Source organism: Hylobates moloch, unplaced genomic scaffold (assembly GCF_009828535.3).
Source record: "Hylobates moloch isolate HMO894 unplaced genomic scaffold, HMol_V3 SCAFFOLD_4, whole genome shotgun sequence".
Taxonomy (NCBI): Eukaryota; Metazoa; Chordata; class Mammalia; order Primates; family Hylobatidae; genus Hylobates; species Hylobates moloch.
The window spans coordinates 61,165,511-61,193,337 of NW_026652279.1; the positions used below are offsets into that span (position 1 = coordinate 61,165,511).

At 38.2% G+C, this 27,827-nt stretch overlaps 1 protein-coding gene across 1 annotated transcript in view; it reads right to left on the reverse strand.

Moving 5' to 3' along the window:
* The window catches only part of ADGRG7 (adhesion G protein-coupled receptor G7), a 47,962-nt gene extending 20,536 nt beyond the window's left edge, over positions 1-27,426 (reverse strand). The window contains exons 1-10 of the mRNA XM_032151196.2: positions 27,056-27,426; positions 18,584-18,697; positions 17,490-17,594; positions 14,612-14,724; positions 12,133-12,282; positions 10,557-10,657; positions 4,620-4,759; positions 4,392-4,499; positions 1,918-2,081; positions 1,301-1,456 (exon numbers count right to left, since the gene is read on the reverse strand). Of these exons, the coding sequence (XP_032007087.2) occupies positions 1,301-1,456; positions 1,918-2,081; positions 4,392-4,499; positions 4,620-4,759; positions 10,557-10,657; positions 12,133-12,282; positions 14,612-14,724; positions 17,490-17,594; positions 18,584-18,697; positions 27,056-27,170 (1,266 nt within the window). The 5' untranslated portion in view covers positions 27,171-27,426. The remainder of the gene's footprint in view (positions 1-1,300; positions 1,457-1,917; positions 2,082-4,391; positions 4,500-4,619; positions 4,760-10,556; positions 10,658-12,132; positions 12,283-14,611; positions 14,725-17,489; positions 17,595-18,583; positions 18,698-27,055) is intronic.
* Positions 27,427-27,827: the final 401 nt, after the last annotated feature.

Consider the following 27,827-nt stretch of genomic DNA (forward strand, 5'->3'; position numbering starts at 1 on the left):
TAGAAAAGAAATAATCCAAATGAATTAAAAGAAGAGAGCTTTTATAATTAAAATGAGAAAACTATAGTTATCTCAAAAAGCTTTAAAAAGCAAGGTTCTATGCTTTGATAATGCAAGCTATACCAGTATGTTCCACCAGTCTCCACTGGCTTCCCAAAAATGGCTATATTATAGCTACTGGGGAATGAAAACATCTGCTTCTCCTTGGGAGATTCATAGCATTAATAGTCCCTTACTAAGGAGAAGAACGCTCTCCGTAACTCCCCATTCCATTGTGAATGAAAAACATTCCATGAAGTATATAAACTAACTTTTTTTTGTTTCACCAGAAAAATAGATGTCTGGAAATAGAACATACAGAAGCCCCTCTTCTTACAAGGGTCAGCACAAGAACCTTGAGAGATGCATGCACAGCTGCACACCAGAGCTAAGTATTATCAGTTACTTGCACAGTATAGCTTTAGAGGTAAAAGACTTAAGGAATACACGGAGAAACTAGGGGACAAATTGAAGGGATTAAAGAGTTTTTCTTTTATATCTTCTAGCAAAAACTTAGTAACTTGAGCAATTTCAATGGGAAAAGTTTTGGGTAATTGATTTAAACTGTCCACATATAGCTAAGTAAATATTGAACCTGTCTCTGACACACAGCTATACAGCTTTACCTCTGGCTATAACAACTTTATGCTTCAGAACATGTGAGTTAGTTGAATGGAGCCCACCAGCTTTTCTTTCACACATGGGCTCCCTTCCCCTGATCAAATACATAGTTCTGACCTCTCTATCCTAAGACCACATAGCAAAAACTTCTATTCTACTTGCCTTTACCTTAGTCCTATTTTTGTTTGTTTGTTTTGTTTTGTTTTTGAGACGGAGTCTCACTCTGTCACCCAGGTTGGAGTGCAGTGGTGTGATCTCGGCTCACTGCAACCTCTGTCTCCCAGGTTCAAGCGATTCTCCGGCCTCAGCTTCCTGAGTAGCTGGGATTACAGGCATGCACCACCACGCCCAGCTAATTTCTGTATTTTTAGTAGAGACGGGGTTTCACCATGTTGGTCAGGCTGGTCTCGAACTCCTGACCTTGTGATCTGCCCCCCTCAGCTTTCCAAAGTGCTGGGGTTACAGGCGTGAGCCATCGCGCCAGGCCTTAAGTCCTATTACTTTATTTCTTGTTTTTCTATTTAATCTGAGTTGAGAATCTATGTAAATTAAATCCCAAAGTTATCTCCAAGGAGCACATACTAGAATTGTGTATAAGGAAAATTCTCATCTGGAAAGAGATTGCTATGTACATCCTTACCATTAATACAGCAAAATTAGTAGTATGGTTGCAGCGGCAGCGCAGGAATCCATCAGTGCTCTTGTCTTTTTGACAGCCATATGTGTCCCAGTCCTTTGTTGACAAATTCCAGTAGACACAGGCATAGGAATAGAGTTGAAATTCTTTTTGGTTGTACTGTGAATTGATAAGACAATTACAATTATTATTTCTAAATACTTAATTGGGTAAACAAAAATCAAGTAGTATAAGACAGTCATCTGAGAAATGAATTAAATATATACTAAGCATTAGCATATTCATTATGATTAAGGAGAGGGAAAAAAGGAGATAAAATTTAAATTAGTTAACTTTGCATTTAGTTAGTTTGACAATAGATACGGTTGGGAGGAATATTTAAATGGATACATCAAAGAACCTTTTGAAGAGTTTTGCTGTAGATTTCTTTTATTCAACATATCCCTGCTTTTGGTGTTCAAGAGTGGTCTGAATTTTTATTATTTCTGTTCATGGAAAACACCCCCTTTCCTCCTACTCTCTTCTTCTCCTGTGTTACTCTACTCAGTCTCAGCTGCCACCATCAGAAAGACAGAAAGCATGAGGACACTTTTTTCTTGCATCTGCAATGAAAAACTCACCTTTGGACTAAAGACCATGTCAACAGAAGCACTCTGATCTTGCTCACTTTCATCAGTTTTGCTTGAGATAATTTTTTGACTAAAATCTGATGTAGCTGTAAAAGTTTTTGATTGGAAAAGCTTGTCATTTTGATAAACTACAAAGCCACATGTCTTGGTGTAATCTATAGGGAGAAAAAGACATTAAAATCAATAAGTGAACTGTAGGGTAAACAAAAAACAATATGTCACGTTATTGTAGAAGTACATGGCTTCTTAATATTTGAGTAAAGTACAGTAAAAATGGTTTACTGGTTGAACCTTTACTTAATTGCAATATGTAAATAACACATATAACCCATGGCGGGCCATTCCACCCATATTAATTTTTTTTTTTCTGAGCTTCAGTTTCCTTACCTTCTACACAGGAATGAGAATTTCTGACTAATCCACCTCAAAAAGGTATTGCAAAGATCTCATGTATAAAGTAAACGTCTTGCTTTATACATGAGAGATGGAGAGAGTGAACACAACATATGGGTAGCCCCAGCCCATGTTGCCTCCTGCAGCGATAAAATATGAGACAGGAAATAGCAAAGCTTGGGACACCAGGATGGCTGAGCCCAGATGAGGTCGGTCTCCTGTTCAAAGGTGACGAGTGGTTTAAGTCACTGAGCAAGGAGTGCAAGTCACTTTTTCTGTGGAGTTTTTGAGGCAGGCACTCTTCACCATCTCTTCAACTATTGTCCCCTGCTGTGTGTCATGACAATCATGGGCTTCTCCCAAGGCTAGCTGGCTACTGTGAAACATCTTCTGGACATTGGAAAAAGGAATCAGCTGTTCATCAAAGATCCTGAAAGACCATCGCTGCTGCGGAGGGTTTTGCACCCAGCCTGTTGGTGGCAGCAGTCAAAGAGAACCAGGACTGCCTCCTAACACCCTATACAACTGTTGGCATATTTAAAACAGCAGAAGCATCAACAGTATACATTTTAACTGAATTAATTTCCTAAACTCTGTTGTCTTTCACAAGTGATAAAAGGAAAACGTTGTGGTGTGAGACCAGAGTATTCAGTCATCTGATTTGAGAGGGAGACAGGCAAGGCCCCGACAGCCCCCAAATTGTCCTCCTCTGTGGCCATTGTTGGAGCCTCCACCTGGAGAGAAAGGGATGGGTTGCTGGCTTTTGTTCACAGTACATTGACATCACCAAATTGTTTCTCCTGGACACTAAATGAAAAGTTAACCCTAAAAATGGAGCAAGGTTTCTTTTTATTCTTTCTTTAAAAATAAAAGAATGAGACTAGGCACAGCGGCTTATGGCTATAATTCCAACACTTTAAGAGGCTGAGGCAGGAGGATCACTTGAGCCCAGGACTTTGAGACCAGCCTGAGCAATATAGCGAGATTCTGTCTCTACAAAAAAATTTAAATGTTTTTTAAAAAATTAGCAGGGCACACCTATAGTCCCACCTACTTGGGAGGCTGAGGCTGGAGGATTGCTTCCTCCTGGGAGGTTGAGGCTGCAGTGATTTGTGAGGTAGAGAGCTTCAGGTGCAACTGTAATATCGTGTCTCTCTTTTTTAAAGAGATCTGAAGCAAATATAGGAAAAATTGATATTTGTTTACCTGGCTGATAGTTACATAGGTACTGCTCGCATTACTTTCTGTACTTTTCTGTATGCATGAAGTATTTTTAAATTAAAAGAAAAAATGCACAAGAACATAGAAGACTTAGATTTATTCTTTACCATCACAAAGCAAGTGGCCAAAGCAAATGAGAGCAAAATTCCAGAGTGCCAGATTCACGAATAATACTCTCTTCTTTTTTAGTGCTATTATAAATGTATTCTATCTAACACATATACTTTCTGACATCGGGTTTTTTTGTTTGGGGAGAAATGAAAAGTAAGTGTGTGTGTTTGATTTACTTATTTTTTTTAGACTGAAAAATACAACCACTTCAAGTTACATGTAAGAATTTCTGAAAGGTTATATGCAGGATGATAGTGAGCACATGGTGGGCACCATAGAGTGGAGATAACCTAAAATTGATACTACTAAATGATGACTGTGCCAATTACATAGACTTCTCCAGTGTTAGGTCTGCAGGATGCATCTGAGCCTGAGAGTGTCATGCCACTAGTAAACATGGTCAGAGCTTGTGATTGAATATGTTTTAAATGTGTAAGTGTAAAACAGAACCACCTTAGCAAGATTTTTGTAAGAAAACATATTTGTGTACATGGCCTGAACATTTCAATTCTGCTACCTTCCAAAAGGCTGTTGAAAAAAAGAAAAAACAAAGAAATTATCTTTTTGACTTAGAATAGTAGAGTTGAGATTACCATAATATGTCAGAGCTCAAACATACTCAAATGCAAATTACTCAGTATGAAACTAAGTAGACATTATTTCTGCTTCAGTAAATTAGAAGTTATTAGTTCTATGAATTCGAGTCCATTTTTTTAAATGTCACAGAGTTTGAGACTTACTTTTCGTCATATTAAGCAAGACCTGAAGTTCAGTCTGTCCATCTGGGTTAAGGCCATCCACGTTTGTGTGTATAAATGTTGAACTAGAAACTAGAGAACTGCTAGCTCCTATGAGAAGGGAAAGAGTAGAATTGTAAAAGTCTACATTATCATGAGTAGAGCATTATTATTCATCATCGGTAGCAGAATGCTCTTTGCTGTTACAAGCACGTAAGATTAACAGCTTACCTTTCTGCACAGAGAAGCGAACATTTGAAGGCCCCACCGCATTTTCTGAAGAGAAATTTGCTGACTGGATTGCTATGTTAGGTTCCACCACTGATTGATTACCCAAAGACAAGGAATAAGTCTCCATTTGCTCAATAAGCCTGCATATAATAAAACACAACTTAATACTCAAGATTTTGTCATAAAATGAAAGGTATGTGTTCTGTCTTACACTACAGCAGAAAGACACGAGCATAGAATTGTGTGGTCATGACAACATTGACAATTGCCTAAGAATAATTGGTTTTCTTTTCTAGAGTTGTGTTGTGTTATATGTACTTAAATAAAACAGTTCTGGTGGACAGTCCTTACTGAAGGCTACCTTGAACATAGATGGCAAAAAGGTAGAACTCAAGAATTATAGAATTCCCAAAAGAAATAGTCTTTATTATGATGCTCTTCACATAGAAGGATGGTGTTGCCACCCACCATTGGCAAGGCATGCACTTCTAATTTTTTCTCCAGTGGTGAGAATCTATTTCCATTTATTCATCTTCTTCCTCTCACCCAAACCCCTTAGGATCCAAAGCATGTTTTGTAAGTTGTTCGTTCCTGAGGTGACAGTTCAGATGGAACCACCAAAGAGCAGAGCTCTGAGCTCATTGCCTCAGCTATGAACTAAACCCTGAAGGTTTTTACAACATTCTTTTCTACTTTGGCTAAGTTCAAAGATAGATTAGATGGAAGGTGGGAGGAAGTGGGGGCAACCTGTCAATTTGGCATTCTCCAAAGAAAAGTCATAAGACCTTTTCTTTTTCTTGTTTCTCATAGAAATATTTGAACTATTTCTGTACTTGACCAAACAAAACATCTGTATGTAAAATAATCAGTCTAGTTTTTCCAGAAATGAAAGGATTTCATCAAAATGTAGTTGTTCTATATGCCAAATTTTTATTTCTGACACTAAAATATCTTTTCTCTACCTCCAAATGAGATAAAGAGAAAGTTTACAATAATTGAGGATTGCTTTATAAAGAGAATGTAATCATCATTCGTATGGAAACATTCAGGTTAGATCCTCTGATTGAAATGTTTTCCTTTTATAAAACCATTTTCAGCAATTCACACATACCCCAGAGCTGCTTTCAATGGGAGGAATACCTAACAAAACTCCAACCTGCTAAGAATATCATTCTACCAAACAGTATCTGTTGAGTATCTACGTAGAGGTCAGCACTCTGTGAAACAGTGGGAGTACCAGGAGCTGCGCCCTCAGGCATTTGCAGGCTAAAAGGAAAGATGTGGTAGATATACAGGAGGTGTTTTTCATGTTCCCACTTTTACAGGGTTGCTCTAACCATAGCTACTTCTAAGGTCATTTTTTCTTTCTTGTAATTCTTTCCTCCTCTTGTCATAACTGATAAGATTACAGATGGGCACCTGCCCCGGAGAAGCCAATCCAGAAAGTGATCATCCACCTGGCACAATTGACTAAAATAAGTCATCAGATTCTTGGAAACAGGATTTTTTTTTTATTAGTGCTGTAGTTATATCAGGAAAGTCATAATTTAAAGGGAGCCAGAGAGGTCATTACATCATTGTGAGAAAAACCACAAATTAAAAATAAGAGGCTAATTCTTCCTGTTGGAAATAAGAAAAGACCTGTAAACTCCTCTACTAAGGCTTCCAAGGCTGCCTTGGATCCTCAGTCATCTTCCTGCTCCAGGGTCCATACGGCAATAAAAGAAAATAAAATTTCAAGACCCTCTAAATTTATTATGTCAAAAAGGAAGTTAAGCCCTGGAGACTGAATCACATGTAGCGTGTTTGCAACTTCTGCTTATTAGATTATAGATTAACTCTCTTCCTCATTATTCTTATTCTGTAAATGACTAGGAGAGGCCAGACCTTTCCCCTTTCTAATGACTGATCTATGTTACAGATTAATTGCCTCCTTTTTTGTCCTGTACCTAACTCAGACCAGTTGGCTCATGATTGTTACGTCTTCAGTGTAATTGTTACACCTTCAGTGTGGAATGTTAAATACACCTTTCCCAAAAGAAAAAGACCACCTCAGTTAATCAGATTACTATAACCATGCATCAAGCCTTACATAGAAAGATGTTAAAACTCTCTTAAGCTTCCCTAAACTTTGTTTATATAAATGATCCCAAACTTATATACTTCAAAACATTGACTTCCATTTTTTGGAATTTGTGCTTCCCAGGCAGCCGTCCTTAAACTTTGCACTTGAATGAACTCTCTTTAAACTAGATTCTGACCTTTTTGATTATTTTGGGTTGACAAGGCCCACTATATTATGATCTAGTTCTTGGGCTTCAATGAGACCCCATATGCCTATTTACAATAAATCTCTATTTGGTCAAGATATTTGAGTGGGTGCCAGGCTAGCTGGAACAGAAATACAAAAAGAAAAGTGAAATGTAAATGCACAGGTGGTCAGTGCTAGGGAGGCATTTTGCATTCCCAAAGTCAGGTAAACCAGGGTAATTACGACCTTCAATATGAGATCAAAGGTCTAAGGTTACAGATCAGACTTTGCAACCAGTGTCTACAGTGGTGAGGTCAGCAGTCGCGGTGGCTCACGCCTATAACCTCAACAGTCTAGGAGGCCAAGGCGGGTGGATCACCTGAGGTCAGAAGTTCGAGATTAGCCTGATCAACATGGTGAAACCCTGCCTTTACCAAAAATTCAAAAATTAGCTGGGCGGGGTTGTGCATGCCTGTAATCCCAACTACTAGGGAGGCTGAGACAGGAGAATTGCTTGAACCTGCGACGTAGAGGTTGCGGTGACCTGAGATCGTGCCACTGTACTCCAGTCTGGGTGACAGAGCAAGACTCCGTCTCAAAAAAAAAGGAAAAAAAAATGGTGAGGTGAAGTCCTAAACTCATTGATTGTACTATGATGCCCTCACCAGCAGAAACCCTACACCTCCAGAGCTCTGCCCACTTTGACAGAGTCAAAGAGTCTTTCTTCCCTGTCACTCTCCTCCCTTTTATTCTCACCCTCTCCTCTTCTCGCTATACTATAGAAAGGGAATTCAGTAGCTAAGAGATACCAAGAGAAAACTGGAATGAAAGAAGGAAGAAGTAAAAGTGAAATGGATGACTAAGGCCTGATGTCTGTCAGGGAACCCGGCATCTGGCCTAGGTTCGGAAGATAGAGTTTGGAAAGCAAATGTTGTCCTGAACAGCAATTGATTTCCTTCTTGTGGAGAGATGACCTCTGTTGGAAGCTCATCAAGAGTATTCTCCTAAAGAGAGCTAAAGGGTTGTTGACCTGACCTTGGGGCTAGAGGCAGAGGAGGAAGCTTTATCTAAGTGAATGAAGGAAGGATCCGAGTCCACAAGAGCTTATGCAAAAAATCACGTTGGTAGAGGACAAACTGATAGAACATTATTAGAAAATAATTGGACTAGAAATTCAGAGTGATAAAAGGAGAAATTGAGCATGCTTACACCATTTTAAGGTTCAATGTATCCTATACTTTAAATTTTTATTTATCCTCTAACCACCTCCTTTAAAACTATTTAGATATTGCGTAAAAATCACACAAAATTGTATTTTCCTTTATATATTAAGCCAGTAAAATTCATAATTGTTTATTTTTAGGAAAATGTTCCTATCTTTTTCGTGACTTGTGATGTTCAAATCCCACAACTTCTCTTTTCTCAGCTTTCTCACCAAAAACTTTCATTCCTCCCGTCTAGCAAGACTCTGCAAACACAAAGCTTTCAGCTCTGAAGGGAGCCCACTCTGGCTCTTGGCCTCTGGACACCACAGCCACTTCCTTCTCATATGTCAAGAAAAATGAGAGACATTCACATTCTCCATGAGAAGGGCCCACACTCCTGTTGAAATCTGAAGTCACAAAGTATGCCAGGAAAACCGTTCACTCAACCTCTACGACCACCTCTCAGAATTATAATCTTTGAATGCTCTATTTTGTGCCTTTGTGCTTTTTCTACTTTGAAAATTCAACACTAAGTAGGTACTGGTCATAATCATTAGAAAACTAAGAACTACTTCTAGGAATTTCTCCTGAGGAAATAATGGGTCGTGTAAATAAAGATTATGTATCAGAATGCTAATTACTTAGAACATTAAAAGACTTCCAGCGATGTAAATGTCCAGCTGCTGAACAGAGAACTAGTTCAATAAACGTTTGCGCATACAATGCAGTAAACTAAAATTATGACGTGGATGTGTATATATTTATATAAAAGATGTTTATAGAAAAAAAGTTTGTAAGGTATTAAGTGACAAAAGCAAGTTATGAATCAATATAGTATGTAATATACATATATATACATACACACACGCACAGAGAAACAGAGGAAAAAAACCTGGAATATATACCAACAGGTTAATAAAGGTAAGATAATTTTTCAAATTTTGCTAAGCTACATATTTTCTTATTTTTCTACAATAAGCATGCATGCTGATGTAAGTTTTAAAAAGGTTTTGACAAGTGTACATAAGGTAAAAATACAGTGAATACCAACAAGGGGCCACTACGAATAAAGTACATGAGTTTTAATACAAATATTCAACCAACAGTAATCCAGAATAAAGGAAGAAAAAAGAGAGAAAGCAGGTAGAGTTCTCTTTTTTTTTTTTTCAACATAGTGTTGGTCAGAAAGGGAGGAGGCAGAGAAACTCTAAGCAGACAAGGGTGGATCCCAGGGGTAAACCTTCATGCCAAAAGTAGTCTGAAACCCAAAGTGAGAACTTCAATCCCTGTTTACCCACTCTTTCCCATTGGTTGGTTCTTTCTGAATAATGTCTTTTTACCAATCAAATGTTGCCTTTTCCAAAACTACAGCCTGCCCCACTCCCCCATCCTGTGCCTAAAAAGACCCCAGACTCAGCTGGTAGAGAAGAGAAGTGGCTGGATGTCAGGAAGAGGTGTCTTGACTTCAGAGACAGTGAGAGGCAACCTGACTTCGGAGGAGAGAGGCTGAGAGGTGACTTGACTTCAGGGGAGAGCAACCTGCCCTTCCCACCGGCTTTCCAGCTCCCCTCTCCACTGAGACCTGCCCTCATCACTTAATAAAATTCTCTGCATTCACCATCCTTCAATTTGTCCAGGTGACCTAATTCTTCCTGGGCACTGGACAAGAATTTGGGACCCATCAAGTGCAGGTACCCAAAAAGGCTGTTACACTGGCCGTTTGCCTTCACTGGCAGAGGGCAGCCACCCCATTGGACAAGGTAAAGGGACCACTGGGCTGATAATGCAATGCTGTCCATGGATGCTGGAGCTAAGAGAGCATTGTAACACGCTCTCTGGGGCCTTGGGGTTGCAGGCACCCCATCTGGATGCTGCCGTGGGGCCTGCACAGAGTTTGCTCCTGCCAGTGGAGAAGTGACTGGCTGATTCCCACACTTGCTCATCTACACATTCCCTCCCGCCAGGGATTGAGTGAGGTGGGCTGAGTAAATGGGGCACCCCTATCACAAGTCCCACGAAGGGATCAAGAGGAAAGCTAAGGAAAATAATCAAAATACACCAGGGCCTTGGAAAGAGAGAAGTGAGGTGCAGCTTGGGGGATGGCAGTATGTCCTGCAAAGTGAGCTGTTCTCTGTAGCTCTATGTGTTGCAAAAGAAGTTGGAAGAGGTCTTGCCGTGCATGGAAGTTGCCCCTTGGTCATGCCAAACTAAGGTGAGGAAAACAAGTTCTAATCTAAATCAGCCCAGTTACTCCCTATCTCCCAGGCCATGGCCAGCACCCCTGGATGCAGGAGGTAACATATACCACTCCATCTAGTAACTGAAGGTCAAGTGGAAAGTCACAGCTCTTATCTGCATTCCAGAGGAATCAGTCAGTTACTGCATCCATGAGAGAAATAAAGATATCTCTGTTAATACTTTAGCCTAGGAAAGTAAACAGCACTTAGTCAAGTTTTCTTTCCAAATTGAATTTGTGCTTACGTTGTAAGGGCATCATCATTAGCAGTAGCAGCAACTCTTTGAAAAGCATCTTCACTGGCATCTAGGAGTTGACTCACTGTTACTACGGCAACTTTCTTTGCCTGCCAGAGAGAAGATACTGATCATCAGAGAAGCATATATCATATATTATCATCACCATCATTATCATCATGAATCATTGTAGTAGCAAGTGGCATCACTGATATGATAATGTAGAGGCAAGCATTTTACAAAATTAAAGGTTTATTCTTTGATCCACATAAGATGACAGAGAGAATCAAGATAAGGCAAAGTGAAAATATAAATTAAGGTAGTGAATTAGGAGGTTTAAGTCTCTGAATTTGACCTCATAGCAAGATCTTTCACAGACTCCCCACCAAACTCCAAGAACACAAAATCAAATGCTTGGATACAAAAACAGAAACAAAGTAAGAAGAGTGCAGTATTCTGGTTGTTAAAAATTACAGCTCATAATACTTAGCATAACTAAGTTATACTTAGTATACCTGTTAAACTTAGTAAAATTATTTGTAGTTTTATTTCAATCAATAACTCAGAAGCATTTCAGAGAGATGATCTTTTGGCATTTGATTACTATTTATCTTCCCTCTTTGGGAGTGTTGAAGCCCTTCTGCCTACTAGTTAATCCCTCCATTAATTCTACATTTGGAGGTCAATATTTTCTCTTTCAATTCCATTTTTATTAACTTGAATCCCAGTTACTTTTTAGTAGGAAAAATATTTCAAATTTTTTTTTCTGAAATAAAACATTTAAAGGGAATGGAAGAAAGGAGTAGCTATTTTCAGGGCATGCTGATATTCAACCTGTATACAGGTGAGTCCATATTGGTGGTCTGTTGCCCTGTTTGATCACTATCCAGCTATACCAATTAGTAAATGTTGAATATACTTGTTTTCAAGTACCAGGGTTTGGCAAGTTCAAATATCAGGAATGTAAACTAGGCTTAAAGTTTTCAGAAAGCCAAGACTAAAATGTAAATATTCTTAATAGAAATGCATCACAGTTTAAAATCACATTCCAAATTAAATTCTTGAAACACTATTTACTTGGAATGCACTAGGGATGGTAAGGTCAAATGTAGTTGGTAAACATATTCATAAGGTGAAGTAGACTTATGCATTCCAGGACTTCCTAAAAGACTTAACATGATAGCCAGGTGTGGTGGTGTGTGCCTGTAGTCCCGGCTGCTTGGGAGGCTGAGACCTGAGAATCACTTGAACCCGTGAATCCGGAAAGCAGAGGTTGCAGTGACCTGAGATAATGCCACTGCAATCCAGCCTGGGTGACAGAATGAGACTCTGTCTCAAAAAAAAAGACAACATAATAATGATCATTATGAATATCCTAAAAGAAAATATTTAGACAAGAGGCCCTTTTTTAAATATCTTTGGGCATCTCTCAGGAATGCTATGCAAAATGCCTTTAAGCAACCTAAACCATGCTCAAACCATATTGTGGAATAAGGAGTGGAATTCAGGACATCTCTCTTTCTTTCCCAACACCCCCTCTAAAAATAAAAATTAAAAAATTTTTAAAAAGCTTTGTGAGTTTTACCTCAGGTGAAGCATTTCTGGAAGTGTTGAAGATCTGTCCAACCACTCGTGTAGCACTCGTGATGTTCTCAGCAGTTAATTTATTGGCATCAGATGTTAAAATCTGGACTTCAGAAGAAATGTTATTAAGCGGTGCTGTGACATCATTTACCTGTTTTAAAAACCAGAAAAAAAAAAAACCCTAGCTTTACACAATTACGTCCAAACACTTTGTAAGCAACTGCAGGTAAATAAGCTGGAATTTAGCTGAGCCTCAATCTCCTGAACACCATGTCCACTCAGTTTTCCATGTTTGCATCCTTCCTTGTGTAAAGGACAAAGTACATGCAGACCAGTGGTTTTCCCAGCCTTTCCTGTTTGACAGGATTGATTAACTATAAGGGGCTGCCTTAGCTAGATTGGAGCTACTAGAGTGTATCCATGGGCCAGCGTTGGTTCACTGTGTGTTACAAAGGTCGTAGAGAGATAAGCACAGAAGCTGAAAGTAATTGGTCAGAGATGTATATAGCAATTTTTTGCTGTTGAATCTAATAGTTCTAAAATTTTGGTTTGTATTTTATGCATATTTTTCATTTCATTTTTCCAGTAACTTATTTTTATTGTATTTCACAAAAATATTGGTGTGCAATGGGTTCAAAATTTTTTAAACTGGCTTTTCAGCACTGGTAGTGTGGGAGGCACTGGCTGAGACGAACTCTCTAGGTGCCAGTTAGCCCCAGGGCTCTGTGTTGTGAGGCTAAAACATGCCAATCCATATTGTCATTGGTGAAGCTGGGTGTCCGTGCGCGCGCGCGTGTGTGTGTATGTGTGTGTGTGTGTGCGCGCGCGCACGCGTCTTGGTTTTCACTAGATGGCAGCATCATTTCACAAATTATACCAATGTTACAGGCTATTCACACTTGGGTAAGTGTCAGAAACAATATCCAATCAGTAGACAGAAACAAATAACTCTAATTCAATTGCTAGATCCCTGCTATGTACTGGGCACTCTGTTAGATGTTTACAGGTGTTATCACATTTAATAAGCAAAACAACTTTATGAGTTGTGCACCCTCAAGAGAAGTTAGGGAGCTCAACCAAGTTTCACACAGCTTAGAAGCGGCAGAACTGAGAACCAAACACTGGTTTGTCAGATTCCAAATTTAGCATCTTTCCTCACTCTGTGGGTTGGCACAACTTGTGTGGTTGGCAGCCACCTCCACTCTCCAACTTCTGTCCCTACCCAACCCCTACCCTGCCCATCTGTGATTAGGGAGCCAGGGTAGTACAATGTAAACTTTAAAATAAAGAACAGCTCTATCACTTTTTGGCTGTAGTCACTAGGCAAAATGCTTCACCTCTCAGAACCACATTTTCCTCATCTATAAAATGTGTACATTAATACTTATTTATGGTGTTATAAAAAATAAATATGATAAACTAATAAATACATTAATATTTGACACAATATTTGGCATGCAGTAGGTGCTCAACAATTAGTAAGTGTTATTGGCTATAGTTATTTATAATATGGGACTAACATTCAACTCACAGAAGTTTTATAAGGATTAAATATGATAACATATGCAACATGCCAGGCACATGAAAGGCTGTACATAAAGGTTGGTTTCCTCTTCCTCCCCTTGCTGTGCCCTAGTGTTAGCTCTTCCATGCATGTGAATTTGGGTACAACTTTGGTCAAAATAGTTTAATCTGCAAGAAAAAACATCTAGTTAGATGTACTTTCTATTTCACCTGCTCATAGATACTGCCCTGAGACCCGCATCAGGTTTGGAGTTTCCTGTTTCAAAGGGTCTTTGATAATAGTTTCTTTCTCTTCATTCTGGTCCAATTACACCATCAAGAGGCTTTCCTTTGGTCTCAAATGTCAGGGATATATATCCAGTCAAAACTTCACTGGTCTACAAAGATGAAGCCATTTTTAATGTGCTATTGATTATCGTTTGCTGAAATTTGATGAAACAACTGTCCTTTTTCACAAACAGATGTCAACTTTTAAAAATAAGAGTGGCAGCCAGGTGCGGTGGCTTATACGCCTGCAACCCCAGCACTTTGGGAGGCTGAGGCAGGCAGATCACCTGTGGTCAGAAGTTTGAGACCAGCCTAGCCAACATGGTGAAACCCCGTCTCTACTAAAACTAAAAAAAAATTAGTCGGGCATGGTGGCATGAGTAATCCCAGCTAACTCGGAAGGCTGACGCAGGAGGATTGCTTCAACCTGGGAGGCAGAGGTTACAGTGAGCTGAGACGGTGCCATTGCACTGCAGCCTGGGTGACACGAGCAAAACAAGGTCTCAAAATAAATAAATAAATAAATAAATAAATAAATAATAAATAAGAGTGGCTTTAGTCACTAGTTTTTGTTATTGCTAATTTGAGAGTTTTAAAAGCATTGATTTGACCATCAGGTATCTGAAGAACAGAAACTACACAGAATCAGAACTTCTTCCAGTTGCCCATTAGTGAGTCATATGGCATACCTGCTTTTCCAGGGTTTCCAGATTTTCATTGCAATTTCCTATTGTCACATTTTGTAATTCTATCTCTCCATATAGAGAGAGACTGCACAACCGGATTGCCATTGGATTGCCCGCTTTAATAAAAAGAAATTTTTTATTAAAAATAAGTATTTATTAAAATTATTGCCTATTATTTTTAGGCAATAACTAATTTTTATTAAAAGTTATAATTTATTAAAAATCATTGCCTATTATTTTTAGGCAGATACCTCTTATTGTCTTGATTTTTGAATCTGGACTTCAAAAGACCAGCTGACTATTTCCCTCCTTTGATGTCTTCAAGTAAGATTTACCTTTCAACAATAAGGTACATAATGGCTTTGAAGTGGATATGATGAGAGAATACTAGGCTGACAGACTAGAAACAATATGAAAAATTCCTAATAGATATTGAATTATATGTTGATCTTGACTGCTTTATGCAAATCTGCATAACAGCTGAAAGGCAAAGAGTTCTGTTATATTCTATTGTATTTATTAGATGTTTGGTTGCCTCTCAATAAGTGTTTGCTGGGTCATTTGGTTTATTTTCTAGGATTATCACTTAAGCCTCCCTACCTCACTGCCTTCCTGTAGTTAATACTTAAGTAGCTGCTATAGAAAAAAATCATAATTAGAGGGACAGCTGACCAAAAGGTAGATGTTTCCTCAGGACCAGCTTTGGGCAGCTCTTTCTTGGGACGACAACTAGAAACACTGAAATTAGAGATTGCTTCAATAACTTGTAAAGCACAAAGTTGGAGTCACTCTTAATTTATATGAAGGCTTCACCTCTACACCATGACATAAAGAAAATTTCTAACATATTTATGGGCTATAAATAACTTTTAAGTGGACACATGTCAGATGCATCTTTTCCTCAATGTTACCTAAAAGTGTAAATATCCCCACTCAAAAATCATTGAAAAGTATTTTGATCATTTGGTATATAATACTGAGTAATTGGGAGTAATTATTAATATAAAACTAAAAGCAAAATTGCCAACAGTTAGAATCCAAATCTGTAAAATTATAGGCTCAATCTGAAATTTGAAGGTAAATATTATAAACATGTTTTCATAATAGGTGCTCAGAAAAGAAAAATTAATAACCAAATTAAAAATGTTGAGTCTCTTGTCCCAAAGAATTAATATATATTAAACAAGTGTGATGACTCTTCATGGATATGTTACTGACACTTTTACTCTTCCTAATTCAGTAGCCCAGTTATGTTTTGTAAGTTATATCTGTTTTATAAACCATTATGAAATATTTAGGACACACAAAACATGTAAAATCAAGACAATAGGTACCAATAGCATACCATATAGTATAGTATGGTATATATAGTATGTATAGTGTCAACATGGTAGAAGCCCCTTTTACTCTCTGAGTGAAAAATTCAGGAGGACTTATGGATAGAGTAGGATCATGAATACTTGAGTAAGCATTACTGATATGGCATTTCAGGTATTTCTTTATAGCAATGCAAGAATGGACTAACACAATGATGTATATACATATATGGGTGGAAGCAATTTGAATTCCACAAATCAAATACAGATCTGCATAATTTCTCATAATAATAAGATAAAAAGTAATTTAAAGCCGGGCGCGGTGGCTCACGCTTGTAATCCCAGCACTTTGGGAGGCCGAGGCGGGCGGATCACGAGGTCAGAAGATCGAGACCACGGTGAAACCCCGTCTCTACTAAAAATACAAAAAATTAGCCGGGCGTGGTGGTGGGCGCCTGTAGTCCCAGCTACTCGGAGAGGCTGAGGCAGGAGAATGGCGTGAACCCGGGAGGCGGAGCTTGCAGTGAGCCGAGATCGCGCCACTGCACTCCAGCCTGGGCGACAGAGCGAGACTCCGTCTCAAAAGAAAAAAAAAAAAAGTAATTTAAAAAGAGCAATTCATTTAATTTATTTAGTGTTTCAGAGTTCCCTTGACACATACAAAAATAAATATCTAAATAAAATGCCACATTCTCTTCGGGGCCATTGCTGGCAGTAGTTTTATCAAACATTTTTGTGAATGATCTAGAATTGGCTGTATTCTTGAGATATCTAGTTCCATAGGAAGTAGCGAATTACCTGCAGGAAGATGTGAGAAGTAGGATTGCGCAGATGCAAGTCAAGGCAGACAAGGGACAGGTAAAACATTAGTGGAAATTATATGGCATAATAGGCTCTGGTTATCAGGATAGAATCTAGGAATTCCTAAAGCCTACACTCAGAAGATATTACCCAACGTGGCACTGAAATGAAGCATCAAAATATTGGATATTATCAGGGACCATATTAGAAATAGAAAATACTATTTACGCTTTCGCTCTCTGAATGCCTCTATACAAGTAAGGTAGTCATGTTAAGAAGAGTAGAATGAAGCTAGAGAATGTTCCAAGATGGATAACTAAAGTGACAAAAGGTGAAGGACTACCAACTACGAACAGACTTAACCATGTGTCTCTACCTGGAAAGATGAAATCTGAAAATAGATACGATACAAGTCCATAATTTTGGCTGATTAGAACTTTTTTTAAAATTATATAACTAAAGGAGCAAATGTCAATTTAATTGAACTCCAGGAGAAAGCAAAAGCTGGAAAAATAAACCAATTAAGGAAATATTCAGAGAAATTCACAAACAACTGATTCATACGAAACTGTGGGGAAATTTAAGATTTCGTGAGATACTACCTTAAGTTTTGAAAGTCAGCATCATGAAAGGGAGTTAAGTCCTTCCACAAAACCTTTCCTGATGCCCTTCAGGGACCTAACACTAGTAGGAGGTATGAGAGGTATGACTCAGCATAGTAATTCTTATGCGTAAACAGAGTAAATGTTTGGGAAAACACATACCATTTGGAGTATCTTTGCCACATGTTTGCAAGGATGGTCCATATCTGCCCACTGGGATTCTGGCAAAAGTAAAACCCATATAGGTACTATTTTCACAAAAATTAGCTGTAATAAAGAGAAAAAATTCTTTATTGTAAATCATACTTTAAAAAAATTGAAACCAGATGAAAGTCAAAGGTCAGAACCTATGCAGTGAAATTTGAAAGGCAATAGAAGGCTTATAGAACCCACTGGCCTGTGAGGAACTTCTATACTTCCCTATCTGGTTAAGTTACTGCCATTAGAATAACTAGTATGTTAGATAACAGCTTCCAGTTAAAATGTGCACAATATAAACCTGGGTAGAGAGGGAATGCGAGCTAGGATACTGCAACAGATTAGTTGGAATCTTCAGAACTAAAAATATAGAGCCTATAGTGGCCAACGGTATCATGAGGATGTGGGCAAAGCAAAAAGGCAAATTCATGGGGTCTGTGGGATATGTTGATGGGTAGGAGTATAGGAAATGATGGCAGTGGATATCTAGGGCTCTGAACCCTAAGCAGACAGCATGAAGTGTGCAGTGTTGGGAAGCACACCTCAAATTTTAAAATGGCCTTGAACTTTGATTCTGAGACACGATTGAAATCAAACCACTAACTTAATAACAACTCTTCAAGGTAAAGGAAGAAAAGATAAAAATTTAATATAAGTATGTACTTAAGAAGATGCATCTTGATTTCAGAAAAGTTAAATATATTAGAGTGGTGATATTTGAAATGGGGTATTATGGCATATTACCAATTGAAAGGACCTGAGAGAATCATGTCATTCATTGCCCTAGATTAGTCATTGCAGCCAGGAAACACAACCGTGAGTTTGCAGAAAAACTTAGCAGTCAGGAAACAGATAAGGTGCATTGAATATACTGATAAATTGCCCAAGAAGAAAACTCAACTTTTACTATTGAGCTGATAAATACATCCTAAAGCCATCATCATTATGTCCATTGTTTCTGTAACCATTAACTGAAGCTTCTAGAAGCTTTATTGCTATTCTTATTAACACAAGAGTGACGTAAACCTTACACTTTACCATTATCCCAAGTAATTTACCAATTGTACATCTCAGTCCTTTCCACTCTTCTGTACAAATACATCTGCCATCTTCCCAGGTTCCACCATTCCTGCAGAACTCTGTAGGGGTGCTTGATGAGGAAGAAGATTTTCCTAAAGAAACAATAAATAACAGAATAGTCATGAACTGGCTGATTCATTTCTCCTTTCATGCCTGTGGCCACTTAATTTCTACACGTAAAACCACTGCTTTGAGTATCATTGCTGATAAATATTCTTTGTAATATCATCATTAATAAAATATACACTGAGAATCTACACCAGATGTACAATGCTTACTAGATGCTATGGATACCAAAAAGACATAGTTGAAAGACATAATGTTTTGACCAAGGAGATTAGAATCCCCTGAGAAATCAGAAATTATATAGATGGTAAGTAGATAGATAGATAGATAGATAGATAGATAGATAGATAGATAGATAGTAGATAGATAGATAGATAGATAGATAGATAGATAGATAGATAGATAGACAGACAGACAGAGTCAACATGGAGACTTATAAGTACAGTAAAAACACATAGGAGAAAGGTTGACAACAGAGGTTACCTAGCCAAGAAGACCCGGGAAGAGATAGTATGTGGACTGGATTTTAAAATTACATCTTGAAAAACCAGATGAAAATGGGTGACCCAAGTAGGCAGGATACAAAGTGCAAAATTCACAAAAACATGGAAAGTTCTGATGTGTCTAAGGAACAGAGAAGAATTTAACATCTAGCATTGGTTCTGTGTGGAACAACATCAGGACATAGATTCGATTGGAAGGGACTTTATAAACCAAACCAAGAAGATTTAATCTTGAAGGAACCTTAGAGGGGTCATAAAACAAAGGAGTAACATATTAAGGAATTTTTTTTAGGAGGATAAGTGAAGGAGTATGGGAAATGACTGAGGCTAAGGGGCAAGGAAAACCAGTTAAATGAGAACTAGAACTCAAGCAGTGACTCTAAGAAAGTTAGGTGTCACTAGATTCAGGAAGCATAACTGAGAAAGAATTGTTAGGATCTAATGGCTAGTTATTTTGAGTTGGGGATAGCAGGGTTTCTAAATTGTAAAACAGAGTGAAATGTGAACAAATTAAGTGGAAGAATACAGGGTTGTGTGCAGTGGCTCACACCTCTAATCCCGACACTTTGGGAGGCCAAGGTGGGCGGATCACTTGAGGTCAGGAGTTCGAGACCAGCCTGAGCAATATGGTGAAACCCCATCTCTACTAAAATACAACAATTAGCCTGATGTGGTGGTGCCTGCCTGTAGTCCCAGTTACTCGGGAGGCTGAGGCACGAGAATCACTTGAACCTGGGAGGCGGAGGTTGCAGTGAGATGAGATCACACCACTGCACTCCAGCCTGGGTGACATAGTAAGACTCCGTCTAAAAAAAAAAAAAAAAAAAGAGTTGTTTCTCCCATATTTTCTATTCTCTTCTGAAATGTCTCATAGACCCTGTTGAACTTTAGCCTTCTATACATCAAATTTTTTAATCTCATTATTGTTAACATCTCTTTATATTACTATGTTGAATTAGAGTTTCCTAGCTTTCTTTTCCATTCCCTAGTTTTCTCTTTAATTATTAGGGTGTGGAGGGGGGACTTTATTTGTTTGTTTTGTAGAGACGGGATCTCCCTCTGTCACCCAGGCTGGAGTGCAGAGGTGTAATCATAGCTCACTGCAGCCTCCATCTCCTGGGCTCAAGGAATCCTCCTGCCACAGTCTCCCGAGTAGCTGAGACTACAGGCAGGCGCCACCATGCCTGGCTATTTTTTAAATAATATTTTGTGTTTTGCAGAGATGAGGTCTTGCTACATTGCCAAGGCTGCTCTCAAACTCTTGGCTTCAAGTGGCACTCCAGCCTGAGCCCCCAAATGCTGGGAATACAGGCATGAATCACCATGCTCAGCACCTAATGATTTCTAACCTCCTTTTAAATCACTCATTAATATTTTTATCATTACTATATTTTCCATTTTAAAAGTATTATTTGGTTCTTTTTCAAATTCTCCTATTCTTTTTAAAATACTGTATTTTTCTTTTTTTATTTTTCTCCTATATTTTAAAGGTTTAATCTTGTTAAACATATTTTATATTCTCTCTCAGATTGTTTGGTTATATCCAATTCTGGGAGGGTTAATCCTTTTGATGACATCTGATGTCTCTCCAGCATCATGGTTCGCATGTAACTTTGTATTGTAAACTCATCTTTATCTTATTTATTATTCTTCCATGAGAGTTTTATGGGTCTTGTTTGTGGAAATATTTCTACAGGAAAATTTCATGATTACTTCTTTTATGATCCTGGGGCACCATCAGTAGTAGTCTTGAACTAGTATTAGGATTATTTTTGGAGATTTCAATACTGTACTGGTAGGACAGATTTAGATTGTAAAGCCTGGAGTTTCAATTACTGGTAGTGACTTTTTTTTCCTTACTTATGGCTCTGAACAGGTGACAGTGTTATTTAATGCTTCTTTGGGCTAGTGAGTAAAATTTTTCTAATCTTCTTTTCTTGGTTGATCCTACTAGCTTAGATATTATGCTGGTGGCTCAGGTCCAGCTCCCTTGCTTCACACAGCATAGAAATCATGCCTCCTGTCTGCCTGAATGCACTGAAATTGCACCAGTGCTTGCTCCCCCTCATAGTATTGACTTTACTCTTTATTTCTGCCACTTGTGATTTTTCTTCAAGAAAGAAAGCCTGCTTGCATATTTGAATTATTGTCATATTTTATTTATAATTTCTATGTTTGTAAACAAGAAGGAGATCCATCCATGTCTACTCCTTCTGTCTTTTTGCTGTAAGTCAAGAGTCATTTCTTAAAGTTAAGGAGTAATTTGCCAATTTTTAGAACAAGGGTCTTGGTCCATATCTTCAAATCCTAGCACAATGCCACTGAATAGAAGGTACCCAACAAACATTTGCTGACTGGCTTCTTTGCCATTTGCATCTTGGTTGAGGATATCTAGTCCAAGCTGAACTAACAATTCCTCTGTCACAATCACCTGTTTAACACCTTGTGCTACGCCCTTCAAGACACTAGTCTCTGAAATACCTAAATTACCCACAAAATACAGCAAAAATAGTACTGGTATCTTTAAGACTGTATTTTTACGTAAAGAAAGTCAGACTCAGAAAGATGAAGTGGCTTGTTCATATCATCTAACCAGTTTTAGAATTATGATCTTGAAAAAAAGTGACATTAATTATTCATCAACCCAACCCCCTCATGCTACATAAAGGCTGAGTGATTAGTTCCAGATCAGTAATTAAGTGGTAGCAGAGCAGGTACTAGACCCAGATCTCCATGTAACTGATCAAGTGCTTCTGCTGCTTCCTCACAGTGCCTGCCTTTACCATTGATTGCAACAGGCAGCATCAGCTTCCTTTTATTTGAGGCTCCATATTTTGAAATATATATTAAATAGCAATATTTTTCTTTTATAACACCAGTATGATAACAATAATTTTCCTATATTCTTTTAAATTGTACAAAGTAGTATTTCTAGAATTATTAGCCCTATTTTCAATGCTTTTACTACACATTTTCAATGCTTTTAATACACATCTTGGAAGTTTAAGTACAGAACATATACAACACACACATGCTGCTTGAGAAAGTAGCATAAAATAATATTAAAGATTCCAAATAAAAAATGTTAATTTCTTCTCCTAGACAAAATTAGAGTCTGTTTTGAAAAGTTTGATTTTAATAAGTAGGGAAATAAAAATATATTTCCTTAGTCTAAGAAATTTCATCTGCAGATCCTTTCTAGTGCCTAGCTTAGTCTTTTGGGGTTTAAAATCCAGGCATCTCTCATTTGTCCTAATTTGAAATAGTTTGGTGACAATAAAGTTAACTCTTAAATGAGAGGACAATGTTTAGGATAGTTTATTCTGGTTGTAAAGAAAAAACCCTGAAAGATTTATGCAAATAAAATACATACAGTCTTTATTTAAGGTAAAGTTTGTCCGGTATTAACTACCTGTTTAAATATTTCAATAAGCTGGTTAAATAATTTTTCCTTTTTTAATTCTTATTATACTTTGGTATGCATGGCTAAATATTTTAATAAACATTTTTCCTGATGGTACAGGGTAGCATAAGTATTGAAAGGCAAATGCAGGAAGATGTGCCAGTTCTTACAACTGTTTCTGTTTCTGTTTTGAGCTAGTCAATTGAACTTAATGATTAAACCTATTGTAAACTTTTGGATTGGTAATTTGAGTCTCAATCCAAAGGTCCAATCTAGGTCAATGGTATCTATTCAAGGTATAAACCAGGGAGTGGAGAAAACTGTGCTCTGCACTGACTTATCTAAAAATACCCAGAGGAGAGCAGCCAACAATTATTGAGTACTTACAATGTCCTAGACATCATCTGAAACTTTTTAATGCATTGACTCATTTAAGCCTCATGGGTTTACTGCTATGCACATAATAGGTAGGAAAACTGAGACTCAAAAATGTTGAATAATTTGCTCAAAGTTAATAATTTGCTCAAAGCTAGTGAGGGGCATTATTGGGATCTAAACTCAGGCAGTTTGGCCCCAGAGTTTTCTTTCCCCCTACTCTTGTACATTTTTCCCCGATACTCTCAAGTATCCTTTTTAACCACTATATTCCATGTTAGATCATCAACATTTGTGTCATCAAAGAACAACAAGTGGCAGACATACCCAGAATTTCGAGTAAAAATATCTAATACCTGGAAATCCAGGAATAATCCACTAAGCCAAGATTCTGGCCCCTTAGTTTAAGAAAGTAACTTTTAAAATGGAATCAACACTTTAAACATCACTGATTCCGATGTTAAAATAATCCATGCCCCTCGGCCAATTACATAGCCAAACTGGAATAAATTTATTTTTCAAATCCCTTCCCTTTAACAGACATTTGTTTTTTTAATTTAGGGGTGGTTATGTGAGGAAGCAAGAAGGAAGACTGGTTAAGGGGCAGAAGAAAGATTTACAACACCAGGATTAAGACAAAAGGACACTATAGCTGCCTAAAACCAACTTTCTCCCTCCAGAAAACACTACTCTGGACTCTTTTTTTTTTTTTAACCCCCAAATGCAAATATCCTCCAGAAACAGTCACATGAGTTAGATTTATTGAGTTTGCCTCTGAAAGAATTACCACAATTGAGTGAAATTAAAGCCAAGTATCTATGGTCAGATTATTTTTTGACAAACAATAAACTCTCATTGACCTTTCACAACAACCGTATTTTCCACAGTGTAAGAATCATCAAGCCGGGTGCGGTGGCTCACGCCTGTAATCCCAGCACATTGGGAGGCCGAGGTGAGCAGATCACTTGAGGTCAGGAGTTCGAGACCAGCATGGTCAGCATGGTGAAACCCCATCTCTACTAAAAATACAAACATTAGCCAATCATGGTGGCGGGTGCCTGTAGTCCCAGCTACTCGGGAGGCTGAGGCAGGAGAATTGCTTGAACTCAGGAGGCAGAGGTTGCAGTGAGCCGAGATCACGCCACCACACTCTTGCCTGGAGACAGAATGAGACTCCATCTCAGAACAAAAACAAAACAACAACAACAAAAATTATCAATGCTATGAAGTCGGACCTTGGGGATTGGGAATATTTCAACATCCTGAAATCTCTTGCAGGACTGAAGAACAGGTGTATCCTGTGGTAGAGAATGAAGGCTAGAATATCTGGAGATAAGTGGGGATAAAGAAAAAAAACAGTCCTAGTGGCAAAGAGCAGGAAATTCTATGAACCAGGAGAGGTGTAGCATATGGTCAAGTAAGGCACTACTCATGTGTTTTGAGTTTAAGATACTCTCCCTTTGAGAGGAGTTAAAGAAAACATTTTCTACCATTATGATTGTGGACATCCGTCTGTGATTATATCAGGCTTAGCACAAGTTGGAAAATGCCAATGGGAAGAAATATAATAAAGCTTAATTATGTTTTCATTTTACTTTCATCATCAAGCGTGAAGGGGCCCAAAAGCTACACTGCTTCTTGTGTTTTTCTATGAAGAATGCCCAATGTGAAAAGGCTTGAGTTCTGGCAAAACTGGGATTTGCTCTAAGTTTTTAGCATAGTACCTAGAACATAGTAAGAATTTTTAAAACTATAGGCATTATAATAATTAAATGCATAAATAGCATAAATATTGTTGTACATCAGTGTTTACTGCCAAATCAGAGTAACTTCCTATTGAAATTTACTCAGAGAAGAATTTGAATTTTTTTTTTATTTTTCACAACGAGGCCAATACTTTTTGAAGAAAAATAAAAGTGAAAGAGACTTAATTATATGTTCTCTTAATTTATATATATGTTACTCCAGCCTGGAGTAATTATTCAAAATAAATTTTGAATGCAATAAAATTAATTTATGCAAAATTTTGTGTTTATATGTATTTTCCCTACTAAGACATTTATAGCTTTCATCAGTTTCTCAGAGATATGTATGATCTCTCTCCCCCTTAAAAAATGTAAAAACAATTTATGTCTATACCTGAATAAAGGACCCCAAGCAAGGATATTCAACAATTACATAGAATGGGATGGGATAGGATAAAAAGAAATGGAGTAGAGTGGAGTGGAGTGAAGTGAAAAGAAACAGAATTTACCAACTCAAATGCACTCTCAATAAAATGTACAAGGCAAAATAGTAACAGCAAACGGTACCAGTCTTTCACTCTTTTTCTTTAAATGATAGTGAGAACCTTCTCCTTTCCCATTGGGTTTACCCCAAAGCTAAGAGATATCCCTTATATAAACAGCCAATTGAAAAATGCTGCTCAGAACAAGAGAAAAGTTTGTCTTTTTGAGGAGCTGGTATACCTCTACTGTTAGACATGGGATCTTTATTGTTTATTACACCTCCTTTTGGATTTTAGTACTCAGAAAGTTCAGGAATATATTTTGTATTTATTTTAAGCAATTCCCCCCAAGCCTTGAACTTTCATATTTTGTCCCCCACCCTGCACTCTTTCTCATGTTGTTTTTGTACTTTGATCCTTGTTCCTAATGGTTTTGCTACAACTGTGTCCTTTATAAGTCACCATAAATTTCCCTTTAAAAATAGATGTCGCTTACATAAAGAAAAAAGGGAGGGAGGGAAGGAAGGAAGGAAGGAGGGAGGGAAGGAAGGAAGGAAGGAAGGAAGGAAGGAAGGAAGGAAGGAAGGAAGGAAGGAAGGACGGACAAACAAAACTTCGTGAAGTATGCCCTTTAAATGAGGTCTTATAAATTTGACAGCCTTAATGGGGTAAAATCCATAGTTCATAATTTTTTAACCTGAATGAAACTATTTTACAACCTTAAACAAACAAACAAAAACACATTTGCTCCAAGTTTAAATTTTACTATTTTTGTTCTGGTAAATTTTCTCATTCTAGTTCTCTAAATACTATTGATACAGTATTCTCTAAATACTGGTTAGGGCAATGGGGTAGGGGGAGGACAGATCCATCCCCAGCTACCACTCCATCAGCAGCCAGTATGTCAGATCCCTCTGTTGGTCTTCAACAGGGGATCTTTGCAGCCATGCTCCATGCTCCTGCTAGCTCCCCAACCTTCGGTCCTCCCCCAGTTACCTGCTCAGAGGGCATACTGCCTCTCCTGCTGCCTTTCCCGATCAGCATTATTTACCCTTATTTATTGTTTCATTAGAAGCTTTCTCTGGTTTTCACGAAAGGGAGTATGTAGCCCATCCAGCATTGAATTCTTTTATGGAGAAGCTCTACAACCCAAGGGATCCCACATTAGGATCATTGAAATTTTGCGTTCTGAGTTCCAGCGGGCTTTTCTTTAACATCATTGTTTTACTCACTACTTCCCCTCCCACGTCCTCCTTTTCCAGGCCAGCTCTGGCACACAGCAGGGGACTAACAAATGTTTGTTGAATAATCGGGAAAGTCATTTAAAAATGGTTTTTAAAGTTTTGATTAGTTTCCTACATCTGGAAAGTGGGAAATTTGTGTGCAACCATGAGATCATTTCACTTAAACCTTAGTGATGAGTTTCTTTAACTTCTCTCTTAAAACGAAATTCCATTCTGTGTATGTTTGATTGTGTGTGTGTGTTATGCATGTGTGTGTATGTGTTTGATGCATGTGTGTGTCCTTGTTCATAACAATTTACCCTTTCCTGAATTTAGCCAAACAGACCTAAACATGTGTTACTAATTGTTTTAATTATTACTCTTCTACCAATTCAGTCTGGAGTTAAAAGAGCATAAAGAGGCCAATTCAATTAGATCACTCTTCCCCCTGCCCACTCACACCCACACCCATTCATTTCTATTCAACCATCTGCTAGGCTTAACTGACTTGGTCTTTTATATCCCATAAATGGCATCTTGGTGGAATGCCTCAGACTGGACAAGGTACCTCCCAGTACTCGTGCATCAGGTGGCAGGGACAGAGGTCCCACACCTTCTCTTACTCTGAGTTAAACATAGCAGGACAACATTACCTCTTTGGATCCTGACCACAATCCTCCAGATGCCCAGTCCCAAAATGATGCCAGTCAGTAGTCCACACACGACAGCCACCAGCACCCTAAAGTTCCAGGCACGGCAGGAAGCCATGGTGAAGCCAAACCACAAATCCACTCCTAGGTGAGAAACAACTAGCTTCTTTTCTTCTTGAGCTAATAAGTTTAATCAGAAACTATTCTAAAACAAAAAAACAAGTCCTCCCCTCAGTGATCTGTCAGACGGATGTCTTTATATTTTAGGACTTTTGAGGCTAATCCAGTAGGATGCAGTTTGAATCTCCTAATAAAAGGGGCATACTCTGCTTTCAATTTCCTCATCCTTCACTGAAGGAGAACGTGAAAAATGTGATTAGAGTTATGGGAATAGGGAGATAACTCAGGGCAATAAAGAAGAAGGGGAGGGACTATCCACAAGGGTCAAAGAGTGAATGTCCAGAAAAGCCACAGAGTGAAGGAAGGGAACAAAATAGAAGAAACCAAAGAGAAAATCACAAAGGCAGTGGATGCCAGTAGTCACCTATGGCTCGGCTTCCTGTGTTTTTGTCTTGGGAGGGTACAGCAGAGATAGACTGGCAGGTGCTTCAGACCACACAAAACACTCTGTCGGGGAAATGAACTAGGTTGTCAATAAGAGGATAAATGGCAATCACCACACATGATTTTTAGCGCTTGCATTTCTTTAAGGAGCCTACATTTTGGCAGACGCAGTTGGTGAGTGGGCATACTGGCACAGGGTGGGTCTTGAAAA